Raw genomic sequence first — 20472 nt, forward strand, 5'->3', positions numbered from 1 at the left:
GATCTACATCCTTCTATTCCATGCACTTCCACATGCCCAAAAGCCTCTTAAACACCGCTATGGTGTTTGCCTCAATCACCAACCCTGGCAATGTTCCAAGCTCCCACTACTCTCCGTGTAATAAAACCTGCCAAGCATATCCCCATTAAACATTCCCCCTCTAACCTTGTAGCTGCGCACTCTGGTTTGGGCATTTCCACCCTGGGGGAAAAGTTCTGACTGGTTCTTCCTGAGCAGCACGTCCGACCGTCCAGAGGCAAGCTCACTGAGCACATTTCAAAACCCAGAGCAATCCCCTTGAAGAATGCAACCTTATCCCTGGATCAGTTTAACAACTTGGTGTGCGGCTGATTATCCCTGATGGCTGGGGTATTGGAAACTTTGATGTTTGATGCAGCCGGGAGTTGGACTCTTTGGACTTTCTAGATACAGTGTATCTTCGGCCCTTCGGCCCACCGAGTCCACGCTGACCAGAGATCACGCTATGGACAATTTACAATTTCACCAAAGCCAATTAACCGACAACCTGCACGCCTTTGGAATATGGGAGGAAACCGGAGCACCTGGAGAAAACCTATGGGGTCACAGGGAGAATGTACAAACTCTGTACAGACAGCAGCCGTAGTCAGGATCGAACCTGAGTCTCTGGCGTTGTATGACAGCAGCTCTACCGTTGCGCCACTGTGGCACCCCAGACTCGACCTTAACAATTTCTAGGTTGTCACTTCCAATTCAGACAAATTTAAACAAATGTCCAGAAATGTTAAAATGACAGCAAATATTTTAATACTGTAAGCTGCATTGTCATAAGTAATTACTATATTTGCTAATAGAAATATCATCCTGTCACATTGTTAATTCCTGCCGCTAATAAAATGTTTGTCCTAATTAATGAATGCCCTTACTTGACTGCTTAACCAGACTATTATTTTCCTTGCCTTGAAAGCAAATCACCTTTGTAGAAGGACAGGTCCAGGAACTGAAAACATGTTTTTCGTGGCAAATTCTTTGCCTGCATAAGATTAGGGCAGATTAAACCTTTTTATTTGGCCTCTGTGCCTGAGAGATTCTACTTATAGCCAAGCCACCCAGTTTGGAACTCAAATTGCAATCTTGTGATGAACACCACGCCACTGAACCAATGTCCACTCCTTATAATCCATATCATTTTTTGTATGTTTGTGTTGAGATTCTTAAAACGAAAAGCGTAAGCTGTCAACTTCCTGCTTAGCGGCCCAAAGACAGGCACTAATTAAAGCTCCAATCTTCTGTGATATTGTGAACTCGTACCACGGGGAACAGAGCTAAATGTCTTCCATATGAAACAGCAAGGGTGTGCAGCAAATGACATCAGACACATGAGAAATGGAAGGAAACCGGAGCGATTCCCTCGATGATGTCTGACAAAATAGTGTCATTGCAGTTCTCAAAATATTGTCACCCAAGGATATGCAACGTCTTTAATTTTGTTCCTCACTCGACAAGGAGTTTGTGTTACTTGGTGATAACATGTTTTATTTCTATTTTTCATTTTCATTCTACACTTTTCAAATGAATATAACATTAAACTGACCGCAACACGCTGTTTACGACTGAATGTAGGTGGACTCTTTTTTTTTTTAACCTCTCATCGTCTGGCATGTAAGATTGCTGAAAGAAACGTTTGTAGTATTCGCATTCATTCAGTGAAATCTCTTTTGTGTGTGCTTTCGAGCTGCTGTCATTTGAGACAGATAGCATAGACAGTCTGAACCTTTTTCCCAGGGTGGAAATGTCCAAAGCTGAATGCATTGCCAGGGGTGATAATGGAGGCAGACATGATAGTGGCATTTAAGAAGCTTTTAGATAGGTACATTGAAGTGCAGGGAATAGAGGGCTATGGATCATGTACAGGCAGATGAGATCTGTTTAACTTGGCATCATGTTCGGCACAAACATTGTGAACCGTTCCATATGCCTTCTTTAACATTCTATCTACTTGTGTGGCCTCTTTCATGGAGCTATGGACTTGAACTCCAAGATCCCTCTGCAAGTTGGACGTAATTGGCATTTGATGCAAGTCAATAGATGTACAGGATTTGGTTTTAGTTGGGCTAGAGACGTCAGCAACTGAGGTTGACTGTGAGATCTTATTCCTTCAGAGATGTGATGAATATTCTGCTTCATCTGCGAGACCCTGCAGTGACAGGTTCTCTATTATTGAGAGCCAATCTAGATAATAAACAAGTCCGGAAACTGAGAGTGGGGAAATGATGGAAGTCTGCCTTGAGCAGGTTGTGTGAAATCATATTCTACACATCAGCAGGCTGTTTGACCAAATTGTAGCTGTTTCCTCGACAAATATTTATAAGAAGTGTTTCTCCCTCAGAATTGTAGATGAACTCGTAACAGCAGGCACTGTAGCTGAATGCATTTATTTTCTTTTCTAAATGGAATCACATGAAAGTTCTTTAAACTTCATCAAATTCATTGCTAAAACAACTAATTCTACTCTGGATGCAATTGACAGCATGCTTTATTGGTCGGTATATGTTATACCATAGATGCTATGCAGATGCAACATGTTTTTTATATTGAGGTTTTTTTAGTCATTGAATTTTTTTATTACGTTATGTATTGAGTAGAAACAAGGAACTGCAGATGCTGGTTTACAGGAAAAATACACAAAGTGCTGGAGTAACTGAGTGGGTCAGACAGCATCTCTGGAGAACATGGATAGACAATGTTTCAGGTCCTGACCTGACCTGAAACATCACCTACTCATGTTCTTCAGGGATGCTGCTTGACCTACTCCAGCACTTTCTATGTTGTCTATTGAGTATTGCATTTACAGACCCATCATGCTGCTGCGAATCAGAACTCCATTGTTCTGTTTTGGTACATATGACATGAAACACTCTCGACTCTTGATGTATTCCGGAATAATTGATACAGGACCAAAATATTGGGAACTGGCTTTATTGTTATCTTCAAAATGGTTCAAAATCAAATATTTCTACAGAATGAGCTCTCAAAATATTTCAAAGAATACTCCAGCTGGAGATAATTCTATTTGATTTCCATCTTCTTTGTTCATTTGTTGTTAGCCAAATTAAAATAATGATTAAAATATCTCTGATTGCAAGTTAGTTTCTGGAGTGAAGTAAATCATTATCCCTCTTAGTCGTAAGAACATCAGAAATTGGAATAGGAGAAGGCTAATTGGCCATTTAAGCCTGTTGTTATTTATCAAGATAATGGATAATCTTTTACCTCAGTGACATTGAATGCATTGTCCCACACACCCTTGATTGCCTCCATTTCCATAATATTCAAAACTGGCAATCCCTATTTGGCGTAAAATCAGTGATGGAGGCACCACACACTCTGCAGAAGAGAATCCCAATGAATCTTTACCATCTGTGTGAAGAAATTTCCCCTCAATTCAATCCTAAATGATAATTCAGACCTCCCTTTATTTTGAGGCTACGATCCCTGATTCCAGATAGTTTAGTTTAGTTTAGTTTAAAGATGTAGCGTGGAAACGGCTCACCAAGTCCACGCCAATAATCATTCCGTACACTGGTTCTCTCCTACACAGTAGGGGCAATTTAGAGAAACCAATGTACCTACAAACCCGCATGTCTTTGGAATGTGGGAGGAAACCAGAGCACCTGAAGATATTCCACGTGGTACAGACAGCACCCATTGTCAGGATTGAACTTGGGTCTCTGACGTTGTGAGGCATCAACTCTACCACCGTGCTGCCCTGTATTTCTTTCAGCCATGGGAAATATACAGGCAGTCCTGCAATGCAAGGATTATGTAATAATTTTGACAATGTTCTATATTTTTATTAAAATCTAAAGAATACAGACCTTTTCTGCTCAATTGATCCTCATGAACAAGCCAACCAGCATTGTGAATCCCCCCTTTACTCCTCACATAGCTAGTTTAACCTTCTTTGGGCAAGGAGCCAAAAACTGCGTGCAGTACTCCAGGTGCAGTCTCACCAAGACTCTTTGTAATTGTACTAAGACATCTTCAAGTCTAATAAAGACCAACAACTAAGATGGCTTCCTTTTCATGTGCCACGCCAGTGTATTGGTTTTCAGTGGCTTGTGTGTAAGGCCATTTGGGCGCCTTACGGCATCAGTATTCTCCAATCTCTCATCATTTGAAAAGTACGCAACTTATCTGTTTTATTTATCAAAGTATATTAGTGTAAATGGGTGCTTTGTGGTCTGCATGGACTCAGTGGGCTGAAGGTCCTGCTTCCATGCTGCCTGACTCCATGAACAGAACAATTTTCTACATTATACTCTGTCTACCATTCTTTTGTCCACTCACAAACTTGTCTATATCCCCACAAAACTTATGGTTTCTTCCCGCACTCTGAAAACGTACAAGATTGTAGGTTAATTGACTTCTGTAAATTATAAATTGTCCCTAGAGTGTAAGATCACTGGTCTTTGCAGACTCGGTGGGCTGAAGGGCCTGTTTCCACGCTGTATCTCGAAAGTCTAGCTTGAATGGGTGATAAATGATCAGTGGGGACTTGGTGGGCCAAAGGGCCTGTTTCGATGCTGTACCTCTAAACTAAACTAACTTTACCTGTTGACCCCCTTTATGGAAGCTAAACAAATGTCTTCTGATAATCGAAATGCACCATATCCTCTATCACCTCACTCCCCTTACCAATCTATGCTGCCTATCATATCCTAAAAGGACTCCAATTGGTTAGCCAAATATTATTTTCTTGCATAAATCCCTAAGTAATTCTTTTCAAGTTATTCTGTTAATATATCTAGCACATGGACAGTCAGAACCTTTTTCCCAGGGTGAAAATATCAAAGACTAGAGGACATTGTTTTAAGGTGAGAGGGACAAATTTTAAACAAGGGGTTTGCAGGGCGATTTTACACGGTGAGTGGTGGATGCCTGGAACATGCTGCCAAGGATAGGAGTGGATGCAGATATGATTGTGGCATTTAAGAGGCTTTTTGATACTCGCATAGATACTCAGACAATGGTTCTTGGTTCTTGGTCCTCCAAAATATTCCAAATGGAATTTAAACTGGAGGTGACGGAGTATGGACTTAAGCAAGAAGAGCTTCTTGGAGAAGAGCTGCCTTAAATTCAGTTGCGTCTGGTTGAATAACTATAGTAGGGTGAAGACTATTCCATGCTTTAATTGTGCGAGGGAAGAATGAATTGCTATACACATCTGTCTTGATAGCTGGTATCTCAAATTGAATCGAATGCCCTCGTCTACTCCTGATGGGTTTGGGTTTGGTGTAGATGTGGTAATCTATGTCAAGCTGACCATTTAACATTTTGTAAAAACAGGTCAAATGGTGGGCTTTACGTCTGTCTGGGAGAGTGTTCCACCCCAATGAATTTAGAAGTTTGGTAACACTTGCTTCTCTCTCATAGATATTTGTAACAAAACGAGCTGCCTGTCTTTGGACTCGTTCGATGGAAGAAATGTTTTTATTTGTGTATGGGTCCCATGCTGCAACTGCGTAGTCCAAATGTGGTCTAACAAGGGTGAAGTATAACTTCTCCTTGATAGAAGTTGAACAATGATAAAAGTTACGTCTCAGAAAATTTAGGACACTTAAATGGAAGGATGTGGATCATGTGCAGGCAGATGAGATTAGTTTATCTTGGTATCATGTTCGGCACAAATATCGTGGGTTGATCGCTGGTCCTGTGCTGTACTGTTTGATGTTCTAAATGGGATTTGCGTAAGTAAAGATGGCCAAAAAGTTAGGCATGACCATGATGGCTGAAGAGCCTGTTTCAGTGCTGTATAACTCTATGACTTTGACATAGATTCCAGTACTTCATCTGTTGATGTAGTTCTATCACTTTAGTAGTCCTGGTATTCTCTGTGGCTTTATTGAATACTTGTACTAATTTAGTACTCCAACCCACAGGAATAATTTGGAATTGATCGAATTTTGGAATATGTCATCCAGGTGGTTGCAGCGACCTTCTCAAGGCTCTGTGATGTGCAGCAATTTATCAGGCTTTAGTCTCACAATTTCTCTGGTACAACATTTTTATGCACTTGATTCCTTCAGTTGCTCATTCTCACTAGACCCTCGGTTCCCTAATATTTCCAGATTTACTGTCTTCCATCAAGTAAAAGTAATTGTATAATTTATCTTCTAATTTCCTTATTCCCTATTATAAATCTCTATTCATGTCTGTACTCGCATTTAGTTTGGCTTCCTTAGTCATTTCCACAGATTCAGGCACAGCGGTGCAGCGGTAAAGGTGCTGCTTTACAGCTCCAGAGACCTGGGTTCAATTCTGACTATGGGTGCTGGCTGTTCAGAGTTTGTACCTTCTCCCTGTAACCGCTTGTGTTTTCTCTGGATGCTCCGGTTTCCTCCCACATTCCAACGATGTGCAGGTTTGTAGGTTAATTGGCTTCTGTAAATTCCCCCTAATGCATAGGGTAGAACTAGTATGTGGGATAGAATGTATGTATGGGTGGTCGCTAGGTGGCGTGGACTCAGTGGGCTGAAGGGCCTGTTTCCTTGTTGTATCTCTAAAACTAAACTAAATCTAAATCGTTTCATTCCATTTTGCCTCTCTTTATGATTGTTTGGTTCTCCTTTGCTTGGTTCCAAAATGCCCCCAACCCTCCCTCGCATCATCAATTTATGGCAGCTTTTTGAGGTTCTTCCTTATACATCATGCTGTCTCTAATTTCTCCTGGCAACCATAAAGGAACCACTTTTGCAGTTGAAGTTGTGTAAAAGAAAGGAACCAGTTTTAACTAGACAATATGTACCATTACCTATCCAACTTCATACTTTTAAATGTCATCTCCTAATCTACCATGGCCATCCTTGTATGTTGTACATTCATAGTTTGCCTTGTTTGGATTCAAGACCTTGGTTTAAGATTTCAAACCTAATGTTAAATTATATCATATTATATTAATTCTTGAACAATGAACCCTCCCTTATCATCTAAATTAATCTTTCCCCAATTATCACCTCAACATGGACATTTCACGAATTGATCCATCTGATTATTATCAGTAATTTGACCCATCCAGTCTACATGGAGATTCAAAATCCCCCAAGATAACTATATCACACCTGTTGCATTCAACTAATTTCCTGATTTATTCCTTGCCCAGTATTATATCTACAGTTTATTTTGCTGTTTCTTGGCTCAATCCACATTTTCTTCTGTTGGAAGATCCTTTGAGTCTATGCTGGTTTCTCAGATTATTCCCATATGTCCCATTTCCTCCAACTAAACTGATACTTATTCCACATCAAGCCCTGCTGAGTCAAGCTCATTTTTTCACCATTGTAACGATCTCATTCCCAAATAGCACAATACCTCCTCATTTTCTGCTTTGCCTAGTTTTTCCCAAATGTTAAATATCCCTTGAGCAACCATGTCTCTCTGCAGCCATGTTTCCATTATGGTTATTTGGCTTTGGTAAAGATTGTAAATTGTCCCTATATGGAGATTACTGGTCGACGTGGACTTGGTGGCCCAAAGATCCTGTTTCCATGCTGTATCTCAAAATTAAACTGTGTACTGCCGTCGAAATCCATCTCTCTCCCAACTCCCCACAATCATCTAATATGGTCTCTAGCCCTTTTCTACTTAGGGTTTCTTCACTGTTACTGACCAGAGATTGTTCCTCATGCTCCTCTTTCATGATATGTTTTTCGGGAACAGTCCACTGATATTCTCTTGTATTCATGGTCTGAAATATTATTCATTTTTCTCCCTGTGGTCCTTCTGGAAAAAATGTCCCGATGCTGAAAAAAAGGACAAACTCAACAACAGAATCGACAGAGTAACTTCTATTTCTAAATTAAAACAGAGCTTTGATCCATCCGACGACATAGTTGAGCAGTTAACAAGGATTCTTCTGTTTGATTTTTTGAAGCAATTTTTATGTATCATGACTCTTTAAAATCAATTTGAGTGTGTTATTCATCTCTGATCTTATTGGATTGTACCACTCACTGATGCTTTCAATTGCAAAGCATTTGACTTGTATCCCATCATATCAAGCCTAATTGTAGTCAGTCAACCAATCTGCGTGATGCAATTAGAGGTTGTGTCATGGTACATGGTACATGCGACAGAACTCAGTAATCGTAGCTGGTTTCTAATCTCCAGCCCTCCCAAACGGAACAAACTCATTTTTAGGACATGATTTGATTCTGGAGAATATCTAACACCTGGCTGTGATTCAGCTGAGCTTTGTTCAATGTGGATGATGCACCATTTATTGTGGTGCAGTCTTAATTTTTCTCTGAAACAATGAATTTAATCAACAGCTCTTTTGAGCTATCACTAATTTTCACAACTCGTAACTCATCGGAAGTGTTTATCAAAAAGATAAGTTCCTGAAACAACAAAGATTGCAGCCAACCAGAACCTTCCTCTCCATTTATCTCATCAAATTCCTCAATCCTCATTTCTCTCCAGGACTTTATTTAATTTACAGCATTTTCTCAATGATAATTTAACGCTACATTTTCTTTACTCTTACGTGCCCAAAGTGCCCAGCCTGAGAGTTTACTTTAGATTAGCGATACAGGGTGGAAACGGGCCATTTGGCCCTCCATGTCCAAGCCAACCAATGATCGCCCACACAGTAGCTCAGGAAGAGTAGGAACAGCACCTCATATTCCATTTGGGTAGCTTACAACCCAACATTATGAACGATAATTTCTCCAATTTTAGATAGCTAACAGCAACATCACTCCCTCTTCTTTTTCCCTTCTCTTCCTCATGTCTCACCTGGATGCATACCCAATTCTCCCACTATCCCACACTCCTTTCCTCTTCCTCTGTCCCTTTCCACCAATATTCCTTCCTCCCGCTTCATATATATATATCAAGGCCTTTTGTTTTCTTTTCATCTCTGGCCTTTGTCCAAAGGTTCATAAGTTCCAGGAGTAGAATTAGGCCATTTGGCCCAACAATTCTACTCTGCCATTCAATCATGGCTGATCCATCTTTCCCTCTCAACCCCATTCTCTGGCCTTCTCCCCATAACCTCTGACACCCGTACTGATCAAGAATCTGTCAATTTCCACCTGAACAAAATATCCATTGATGGCCTCCGGCAATGAATTCCACAGATTCACCGCCCTCTGACCAACGAAATTCCTCCTAATGTCTTTTCTAAAGATATGTCCTTTTATTCTGAAGCTATAACTGGTCCTAGTCTCCCACTAGTGGAAACATCCTCTCAACATTCACCCTATTCCAGGTCTTTCACTATTTACTAAGTTTCAATGAGGCCCCCCCCCCCTCATCCTTCTAAATTCCAGCAAGTACAGGCCCAGTGTCGTCAAACACTCATCATATTTTAATCCAATCATTCCTGGAATCATTCTCGTAAACCTCCTCTGGACCATCTCCAAAGCCAATACAGCCTTTCTCAGTTACGGGGCCCAATCCTGCTCACAATACTCCAAATGCGATCTGACCAGTGCCTTATGAAGCTTCAGCATTACATTCCTCTTTTTGTATTACATCTTTCAGCATTACATCCCTCTTTTTGTATTCTAGCCCTCTCGAAGTACATGCCAGCAATGTAGTCGCCTTCCTTCCTGCCTACCCATCTGCCGACCAAAATACCCTCACCTCCATCCACCTATCACTTGTCTGACTTTGTCTCGCCCCCACTCCCCCACAAGAATCGGTCTGAAGTAAAGTCCCATCCTGAAGCATTGCCTATCCGTGTCCTCCAGAGTTGCTGCCTGACCCACTGAGTTACTCCATCACTGTGTCTATCAAAGATTTAGAAATCAAAAATACAATGACTGAATTTTGGTCTGTTTGGGGATGTGGTAATGAATGGATTATTAAAACTGCATCACATTGTACTGGGCAATCATAAACATCCAGAGTGCAAAATTATTTGACAGAGTTCAATACAGATATGTGCCAGGAAGCATAGGGAGCTCAATAATTACTTGAAAGGTACCAGTGTGGAAGGTTGAGGGAATATCAATACCCCAAAGATAAAAATTGCACTGCATGTTAGCAAGTCTATGAAAAAATAAAACAAGTCAAACACAAGGAATTATTTTCAGGGGACAGAATTGAAAAGTAGGGAAATTATGTTAAGACCATTTCAAACCTTAATTAGATCACATTTAGAGTATTGTGTCCAGTTCTGGTCACTCTATGATGATCAGGTTATGGATGCAAAGCAAATTTATGAAGAAGATGCTGGAAATACAAGGATATATAAAGCAGGAATGGATAAATTGACCAGCTTTCTTTTCCCTTATGTGGTGACTGTACAGATATCTTTAAAATGATGGGAGATCTTAAAAATTATGATGTCTTTTGACTTAAGAAATGAGCATAACTGAAGGTCATTCATGGAAGATGGTCACCACAACATCTGACAAGGAATTCAGAAGAAACATCTCCATGCAAAGAATGCTGAGATTATGTGACTCAGTAACACAGGGAGAGGCAGAACTGGTTATTTCAGGGAAAACTGGATGAGTAGAACAGGAAAATGGAAATGGAGGCTTATTCTGATGGAATTAGGTGGGGGAATCTGTGAGGAAGCTCAACCAAAGCACAAATGCCAACATGGATAAGTCGGGTTGTGTATCTTATTTCTGGAGTCACAAGGAATGGCAGCTGCTGGAGTTTTGTGTAAGATACAAAGTGCTGGAGGAACACTGTAGGTCAGACAGCATCTCTGGAGGAAATGGGTAATGTTTCAGGTCGGGACTGAAGAAGGGTCCCGACCCAAAATGGCGCCTGACCATTCCCTTCACCGATGCTGCCTCACTCACTACCTCAAGTCTGTGTTTGGCTTATTTCTATGTTGTGTACCCATTGAGCTGAAATCTTAACATCACCTGATTTGCTTAGCACTGTCCAGCATCTGCAGTAATTTACTTCGCTTAATTGAATTTGATTTTGAATCTGGACGTCTTCTGAGGTTTGTTTTGTCAATTGTAGATCAGGGACTTTATGTCAGTTTGGCATCAGGATCCACAATGGAAGTCCCACCACCATACCAGGCTCTTTGATGTCCACATCCTATTAAGTATGCAAATCTGATTAATTTAGGTAGCTACAGCCAATTTAGCGAAGAAAAATTCTCAGTATCAGGATGACTGCATTCCCCAACTCCCCTCAAATGAAAATGTGGTTCTGCACTACCTTTGACCAAAGTCAGACCAATAAATTTTCAGTTTGTCTTTTGGGACAGATCGGTTTTAACAATGTATAACTTCTTCAGGAAACCTTAATTGAAGAAACATTATGATTGAGTTAGGAAAAGCAAATGGTGTAAATAATCCACGGATATCTTGTGGGATTTAAAAATGGCTGATGTCTACTTGCCAAGTCCTAATTAAGAAACAATTGAATTTAAGTGTGAGCCTCGCAAGGAACTGCAGATGCTGGAATCTCGAGTAAAACACAAAATGCTGAAGGAACTCAATGGGTCAGGCAGTATTTGTGAAGGGAATGAACAGGTAACATTTCAGACAGAAAGATGATGTTTCGGGAAGGGACCCTTCTTCAGACTGATGGACAACGTTTCAAGTTGGGACCATTTTTCAGACGTTGTCTATTAATGTCCTCCACAGATGCCACTTGACCCGCTGAGCTCCTCCAGCACTCTGTGTTGTACAAACTGGATTTAAGATTTGGAAAATGCACAAGTTTAATTACATGCTGCACGATGTTGACAATGTTTTTAACTGTTTTCAGCATGGATTATTATTTTCCCTCTCTCTCTCCTTTAGACAGAAGAATTTTGTGACCGGCATCCACCAGCAGCTGCCCGATGGAATGGTTGTCTCGGCTCTGCCCAGTGAGAACCAGTGCCAGGAACTTTTATCCCATCCCATCCCAGATCCGGACTACCTCACAGGTCAGACTCACACTGCCTCCTCTGCTTCACGGTTTGCTGAGCTTAACTTGAATGTAATTCAATCAGTCTCTCTTTGATTCAGTCAGACATTATTGATGGTGCAATACTCATAAAAAGTACAGTTATCACAACGCAGATAAAAACTGCTGATGCAGATAACCTGAAGAAATGCTGGTAATACTCAGCAAATCAGGCAGCCTCTGTGGAGAAACAAACAGAATTAACATTACAAATTAATAGTCTATGAGGAGAACTGACCTTCTCTGATGCCGACTGGAAAGGCTGATTATTGTTGTACTCATCAAGGGCAACGTGGTGATGCAGCAGGAAGTGCTGGTGCAGCACAGCTCCAGTGGTGCAACGGTAGAGTTGCTGCCTTACAGTGCCAGAGCCCCGGGTTCAATCCTGACTGCTGGTGCTATCTGTAGCTACGTTCTCCCTGTGACCATGTGTGTTTTCTTCAGGACCTGTGACCACATGTGTTTTCTCCAGTTTCTTCCCACATTCCAAAGACGTGCTGGTTTGTAGGCTACTTGGCTTCTGCAAGTTGTCCCTGGCATGTAGGATAGAACTAGTAAACCGGGTATCATTGGTCCTCATGGAATCGGTGGGAAAAACGGATCTGTTTCCACGCTGTTTCTCGAAACTAAACTCAACTAAACCCTATCGTGATGATTAAAACTATTACTTCAAACACTCCATAGGGTCCTGACCTGTCGTGCAGGACCCAATGCTGAACAACTCTGGGAGAGTCTAGGACCAGAGGACACAGCACCAGAATAAAAGGATGTGCTTTTAAAATGGAGATGAGAAGACATTTCTTTAGTCAGAGGGTGGTGAATCTGTGGAATTCATTGCCACAGATGGCTTGTGGAGGCCAAGTCATTGGGTATTTTTAAAGCGGAGATTGATAGTTTCTTGATTAGTAAGGGTGTCAATGGTTACAGGGAGAAGATAGGAAAATGGGTTTGAGAAAGAAAAATAGATCAGCCATGATTGAAATGGCCGAGTGGACTCAAGGGGCCGAATGTCCTAATTCTGCTCCTTTGTTTTATGATCATATGAACTCTGCTGCAGCAACTCCAGGTTCTTTCTCCTGACCCAGTCCCAATTTAGTTCAAGAGGAATGCTCTAAGAATTGAATGGCAGCTTTACTTTAGTTTACCTTACTTTCGAGATGCAGCGTGGAAACAGGCCCTTTGGCCCACCGAGTCCACGCCAGCCATCGATCACCAGTACACGGGCACTATCCTACACACTGGGGACAATTTACAGAAGCCAGATGCCTTTGCAGTATGAGAGGAGACCGGAGCACTTGGGGAAAGTCCACGTGGTCACAGGGAGAACGTACAAATTCCGTACACACAGCACCCGTTGTCCGGTTTGAACCCTGCTCTCTGGCGCTGTAAGGCAGCAATTCTACCGCGGTGACACTGTGCTGCCAATATTCTGTGGGGAGGAGTGGAGAGGTGGCGTGGGGAGACTCGAGTGGAAAGAAAATCTGGATGACCTGATATGTCCTGGTTCGTAGAAGGTCAAATTTTAGACTGTGTTCAGAGTGAGAAAAACACCAGCTGGCACAGTTAGGTTGGTTTTACAATGAGTCACACAAATGGCAGTCCAATCATCTTTGCTCTGCTACTGCAGGTCTATTCCTCAATCCCAGGTTTATTGGTCCAATTCTCTCCCCAACGGCCAGTTGGTTTGGTGAATCATTCTGAAAGCCTAGGATGAGTTAAGCAGGGGAGTTAGTTTCAGACTAGAATTATATAAAAGTAGAGAGCATGGCTTTTGTGTAAGGGTTAAGAGGTTAGAAAGGCATCTGGGAAGAACTTGTTCATTCAAAAGCTGTTTGGAATCTGGAGCACACAAAGAAAAGTATGGATTAGTGCTGAAACTGCCAAGGCATAAAAGACTGCAGACCAAGTGATGGTAAATGTCATTTGTATAGACAAATAGGTACTTGATGGTCAGTATGAACATGCTGGGCTTAAGAGCCTGTTTCCAAGCTTTCAGACTTTATAACTATGACTCAATGACCAGTCTATTCAGTATTTCAGAGGATGATGCCTTTTGTTTAGTATCCTGTTACTTAATACAAACAGTTCTCTAAGAAAAGCAAAATTGTGTAAGCAATATCCCAATAATTATCTGTTTCTCACTGTCTGAAACATTTACCATTGATGCTATCTGCAGGTGCTGTCTAATGTTGTACAAGATCCATCTTGTAAATGATGTGAAAGGCAGATTGTGTGACTAGTTACAATGGGTGAGATATTCTCACTTGCCTTGATGGTCTCACACCAAGGCAGTGTTTTTGTAAAAAGAGAAAATTCCTTTTTTTGTCAATTTGTTTCCTACTTGTCAAGGAATTTCCTGAGAATTACTTTTGGAATTCACAGCCAGCTTCATTTCCATACGGAGAGGTGCTGAAGAATTTCATCTCTGCATTAGCTTGCTGCAGTATAGTTCGATGGTTCTTTATTATCATATGTGCAGACGTACAGTGAAATTCTTTTTTTTACATACCGTTCAATAAAGTATTGCCATACCAAAGCACGATCCTGGATTAGTATAAAATGCACAGGAACAGTCCACTGAGACTGCATTACAAGAGTCGCCAGGTTTTGGCGCCTTTTTTCAAATTCCAGTCCAATCCGCGTGCTCGGTCTTCTGGAGCGGCACTGATCCAGGCGAGCCCCAGGCTGCTACAGGGCCTCCAGCCGTTGTCTCCATCCGGATCGTCCAGTGAACCGTCGTCCCTCTCCTCGGCCAGCCACCGTCAGCCTTTGGGGGAACTTCCCGCAGCCGACCTTGAGGGTGCGGAAGGTAAGTCCACACTTCGCTCTTTTATGGGCCCTTCCTCTTGCATCCGCCATCGCTGGCTCCCTCCATCTAACTCTCTGGTTTTTTCGGTCCTCGGGGGATGTGTAGGGGCCGGCCGGCTGGTCCTTCCTTTTGTCCGCACAGCCCGCCGGTCCTTCCATGGCTGAACATGCGTCAGTTTCTCGTCAATTGGTCATTGATAGCAAGAATTTCCCAGGGATCTTATGAAGTACTACCTGAAACCCAATAGAGACCTCTGTACGCACAGAATCTATGGCCAGATTTAAAGCTGCGGTGCCAAAATATCTCCAAGAAAAAGGCGGTCATGGTTTTCAGGCTCCTGTACCACCCTCGCAATGAGTTGGAGTATATCTAATATTTTCTGGAATATCTTAAAGCACTAAAGAAAATCTTTCATCACACTATCCAGTTGTAATCCAAATAACATTTCAACTCTCTTGTCAGGCTCCATCAATTGTTCCACATATTGAGCCTGCCTTAGAAATTGATGCAGCTATCTATTGCAAGTTGCCTGTGACCTATTCCTCTTGGGTATTATATTAATTTGAAGTAATCTAATAATTAGTTCATCTGTACCATTCCAATGTGTAGTTTTAGGAACTGTTGCATCAAAGCTTCATCCTTGCAGCAGAGCAAACATTACTTTCTCTGTCACTTGTTAATTACCAAGAGTAGGATTAGCATGACAGTGATTGATAAAATACATCTCTTGATGCTCCTGAACACATCATCAGTGATGTAACCTGGGGTCATTCGGGTCTTTCAACATCAGACACTCTCGCCCGGGCGACCCAGCCGTGGTTGATCAGACCACGACTTGTGTTGAGGTAGCATTCGCTCCTCCCCATGGACCTCCTCTCCTGATCCAGTGCCATCTTGAGGCTTTCTCCGCTGCCTCTGTGGTGTTCTTGATGGCTCTTCTCCTCTCCATTCCGGTGATGCCCAGTGCACTCAAGGCCTTGTAGAGTGATTGCCCTGCAAAACCTCTACAGCCAACCTCGATGGCCATACACCTTGCCTTCCAGCCCTGCTTACGGCAGTCTATGACCAGCTCTTCGTACTTGGTCTTCTTTCTCTCATGGGCCTCCTCCAGACGGTCCTCCCACGGCACTGTCAGTTCCAACAAGACAATGTTTTTGGTTGCCTCTGAGACCAGGAGGATGTCTGGCCTCAGGGTGGTCGTGGCGATGTGCCGTTGAAACTTCAGGTCTGCAGAAAGTTGCCAGTCCTGCGCAGTCGCCAGGGTTCCTGACGGATTCTTGGCTGCTGTGGTTCTTGGCAGCTGCACTCCAGCATTCACGAAGGTGATCATCTGGGTGGGGGGGGCGTGCTCGTCTGCAGCTGCTGATTCCCATGCTGATGGCTTCTGCAATGGGTTTCAGAACCTGGTTGTGACGCCAGGTGTACCGGCCCTGCCCAAGAGCCTTGGGCAGCAGCTCAGGAGGTGTTCCAAAATGCACGAGATTCCGCTTTGCCCCAGATGGAAAGGTTCGATGGGCTGGGCAGGACATCGTACACTGCCTGGACTAGGAACTTGATACGCTGTGGTTCAGCCTGCCAGAGCTCAGTCCATATGACATTTCGGTCCATGGCCTGCTGCCACCTTGTCCAGGCCCCCTTGCTGCCTCAAGCCAACTCCTCTGCTGGACCTCCCCTCCACCGCTGCCATCACTTCCTCCTGGACCAGCCTGTGCCTCTCCTTCCCCTTGACCTTGTCAAACTGGGGAGTTGGGAAGGTTCCCAGACCACCTCATCCCAGAGTCACTGCTCCCACCAGGACTCTGTGGTGTATCCGAGACTCCGCTTGCAGCACAGCTTCACCGGCTCTCCACTTCCTCCCAGTTTTCATCTCCACCCCTGCCTGGGCAACCTTGGGGTCGCTGGAGGCCCTGTACAACATCACCTCTCTGGCCCAAGTCACCTTAAACTCCTCCACCAGGGACTTCAGGGGCAGCTGGAGCTTGGTGTTATTACCGTAAAAGGATGCTCCTGGGCAATCCCAGCCACCTCCTGATGAAGCTGCTGACTTTCCTCTCCAAGCTCTCTACGATGGAGATTGGGACTTCGCAGACAAGCAGTGGCCGGAGTATCCTTGGCAGGATACCATGCTGGTACATCCATGCCTTGAACTTGCCGGGAAGCCCTGACTGGCCCATCGCTCTCAACCAGCTCTCCAACTCCTGACAGGTTGCCTGGACTGATCCTTCAGGCTGCTGTTAAACACCTTGCCAAGACTCTTCACTGGCCTTTCAGAGACAGATGGGATTGGTGTCCCTTCGATGCTGAAGCGGAACCTGTCCATGACTTTGCCCTTCTTCAGCATCAGTGACCTAAATGGTGCAAACCAGATAATAAAATCATGAATCTTGATAGGTTAATGGGTAAAAGTATGGTAGTTGTATTTGTGCGCAAATAAATGTGATGGCACAATCTTTGATCTTATGTCTGATCTAACTACTATTTAAACTTGTGCAAAGCTTGGAATTTGGGGAACCGAGAAAAGTGGGGTCCATATCAGGATGCAGATCACTGAAATCTATTTGAGAATAAAAGTGCTGTGGGAAGTTAGTCTTTAGAAAGTGATTAGACTTGATCTGCAAAATATTGTGCATTACACCTGTTCACCAGAAAGTTACCAAGAATCTAAGTAGCAAATTTTGAAAGGAAGTTGTAAAACTAGGGTTGCCATCCCTGTGATATTGAATCAAGCCTTTTTAGATTTAGAAAGACATTGGCGAGGTACAGTAGATCGGGAGAAGCAATATTGTCCCATCGATTCATCCAGTGCAATGGGACATAAAATCAATACCAGGTCATTTTATGGGGGCACTTCTGCTCACCAGGTTACAGGAAGGATGTAAAACCAGTTTGAAAGGCAGAAAGGAAATATAACAAGGATGTTGTCAAGGATATTGTCAGGGCTAACCTACGATGAAAGTTTGGTACTGCTGGGAGTTTTCTTTTGTTGGAACAAAGAAAGCAAAGGAGAGAAATAATTCAGGTATACAAAACTGTGGGAAGCCAACAAAGAGTGAGCAGTAAGAAGGTATTTCTTAGTGCAGAGTCTATATAGATGAAGGACATAAATCTCAGGTAATTGGCAGCAGAATTGGCAGGACAATGAGGAGATTTTTGGAGACTCGTGGGGTGGTTCAGAGACCACTACCTTAAAGATTGGAGGAGGTAGAGCTCTCAGTATAATTAGAAGCGTAATAAGGCATTTAATGTCCGTAAACTCCAAAATAGTGAACTAAGAGTGGGAGACAGGACTGAACTAAGAGTGGGAGGCAGGATCATGTGTGGATCTTTAAACATTTGGAGGACACATGATGCTACGATGCAACATGTTCATCTGGGATAAATTCTTCACCTTACCCAAATATATTTGAGTTTATTGTTATAGGGAGGAGAGGATGGGTTTGCAAATTGTGATCCCATCTTACCAACCCTTTCAAGCCAATTTGAGCAAGATGGGCCCATTGGTTTATATTCTGCTTTGCATTCTCACACCTGTGTTGAAGGTAACCATTTGCGAGGAAGCTAATGTGGTGTTTCCAGAATGGCCCATTGCGCCATGTGCAAACATTTCACAGAGGTAGCCATTCTGACCTAGTTGTCATGCAATGTAATCCCTACAATTACAAGCTCTAACCTTTTCCTTCCTGCATTTAAAGAAAGTAAATTGCATTTACAGAGTGCCTTCTAGAACTTGGGATGCACCAAGACAAATTTCCAATCTACCTTTTTGAAGAGTAGCTACTGCTGTTTAATCATGAGGAATGATAATGTGCAGTCCTGGTTGCCCTACCACAGGAAGAATGTGTAGGCTTTGGAAGAATGCCGAAGATGTTTACCGGAATGCTGTCTGCATTAAGGGGTAGTAGCTACAAGCAGAGGACGGACAAACTTGGATTGGTTTCTCTGGAATGAGGAGGTTGTGGGGAGACCTGATAGAAGTATATAAAATCATGAGAGACATGGATAGGTTGGACAATCTGACCCTTTTCCCCAGGATGGAATTGTAAACGCCTCGAGGGCAGAGCTTCAAGGTGAGAGGGGCAATGTTCAAAGGAGTTGTGACGGCATGTTTCTTGCAGAGAGAGTGTTGGGCGCCTGGAATATGTTGGCCGGGCAGGTGGTGAAGGCAGTTACGATAGTGGCTGTCAGATAGGCATATGGATATGCTGGGAATGGAGGGATATAAATCATGTATGAACAGATTAGATGAATTTAACTTGGCATTATGTTCGGCACAGATATCGTGGGATGAAGGGTCTGTGCCTGTCAGGTAGTGTTCATAAATTCATAGGTTATAGGAGCAGATTAGGCCATTTGTCCCTTCAAGTGTACTGCGTCATTTAATCATGGCTGATCTATCTCTCCCTCTCAACCCCATTCTCTTGCCTTCTCCCCATAACCACTGACACCCGTACTAGTCAAGATCTGTCAATCGCTGCCTGAAAATTATCAATTGACCTGGCCTCCACAGCCTTCTGTGACAATTAATTCCACAGATTCACCACCCTCTGACTAAATAAATTCCTCCCCATCTCCTTTCTAAGGGTGCGTCTTTCTATTCTGAGAGTATGACCTCTGGTCCTAGATTCTCCCACTAGTGGAAACATCCTCTCCACATCCACTCTATCCAGGCCATAGTGTTCTATGTTCATTGTTCTTTGTGAGTAAATCTCCCAAGTTTTCTTTTGTTTTACATCAGGCCCTGGCATTTAGGTTGAAACTATGGTTGATTACAGGAGCCCTCTCTCTATCTATGGCTCGCTCAGAGGATCTTCAGTCGTTTCCTCCATCTGGGACATTTTACTGACCTAATCTCAGCTCTATTAATCTGCACTGTAATTTATTCAGGCAATAAAGAAGCCCTAACCTTTCTTTATCAGTCCCCAAGATTCCCTGTGGGCATTTCTGTTCCTCCGTATCGTGTCCTTTGCAGCTGCTTTGTGTTATGTATGAGTATATGTGACTTGTCTGATGAGGAGAGGCAAGCTATTAATTTGGTTCTGAACACATTTAAGATTAGAACCATTTTATTACCCGCTGTTTTCTGTGAAAGCTGTGTGGTTTTGCTCAGATTCTTTTTCTTGCTGAACTATTTAAATGACCTTTATGGTGTAAATGTAAATAAATGAGTGAATAATAACCATCTACAAAGTCTGCACTGCGAGTTTATCTAATTAGCTAGCACCAAAGGAACCAATGAATTAGTTATCTGACGTGAAAGAGTTTAGAGTCTTGGAACATATGGACATTTTCCAGTTGCATGCTCTGTCTCCACTATCTGGAAATTAATGAAATGCATCCTGCGTTTCAGCGTAGCTTTATTCAGATGCTTTATTTCCACACCACACTGAGGAGAACAGTGAGTTGAGACAGGTACTATTGCAACTTTCAAGAAACATTTAGACAAGTACACGGATAGGACAGATTTAGAGAGATATGGGCCAAATGCAGGTAGGTGAGACTAGTGTAGATGGGGCATTGGCCGGTGTGGTCAAATTGTGCTGGAGCATATTTCCATGCTGTAAGACTGTGACTCCATGACTATGTGTTTTGACTGCCACAGCAAGGAGCAGGAATCTTTCAATCAGCCTTTAAGTAGAAGTACATAGAACTTGGAACAATACAGCACAGGAACAAAACTGCAGATGGTGATTTATACCAAAGATAGACAGAGAGTAACTCAGCGAGTCAGGCAGCAATCTCTGGAGAAAAGA

At 42.8% G+C, this 20472-nt stretch overlaps 1 protein-coding gene across 2 annotated transcripts in view; it reads left to right on the top strand.

Annotated features, from left to right (window-relative positions):
- The window catches only part of astn1 (astrotactin 1), a 1605092-nt gene that overhangs the window by 1229953 nt on the left and 354667 nt on the right, over positions 1-20472 (top strand). For both annotated transcript variants that reach the window (XM_078407397.1, XM_078407398.1), the window contains one exon: positions 11766-11893. In XM_078407397.1, coding sequence (XP_078263523.1) covers positions 11766-11893 — 128 coding nt within the window. The remainder of the gene's footprint in view (positions 1-11765; positions 11894-20472) is intronic.

The sequence above is a fragment of the Rhinoraja longicauda genome, chromosome 11 (genome assembly GCF_053455715.1).
Source record: "Rhinoraja longicauda isolate Sanriku21f chromosome 11, sRhiLon1.1, whole genome shotgun sequence".
NCBI lineage: Eukaryota > Metazoa > Chordata > Chondrichthyes > Rajiformes > Arhynchobatidae > Rhinoraja > Rhinoraja longicauda.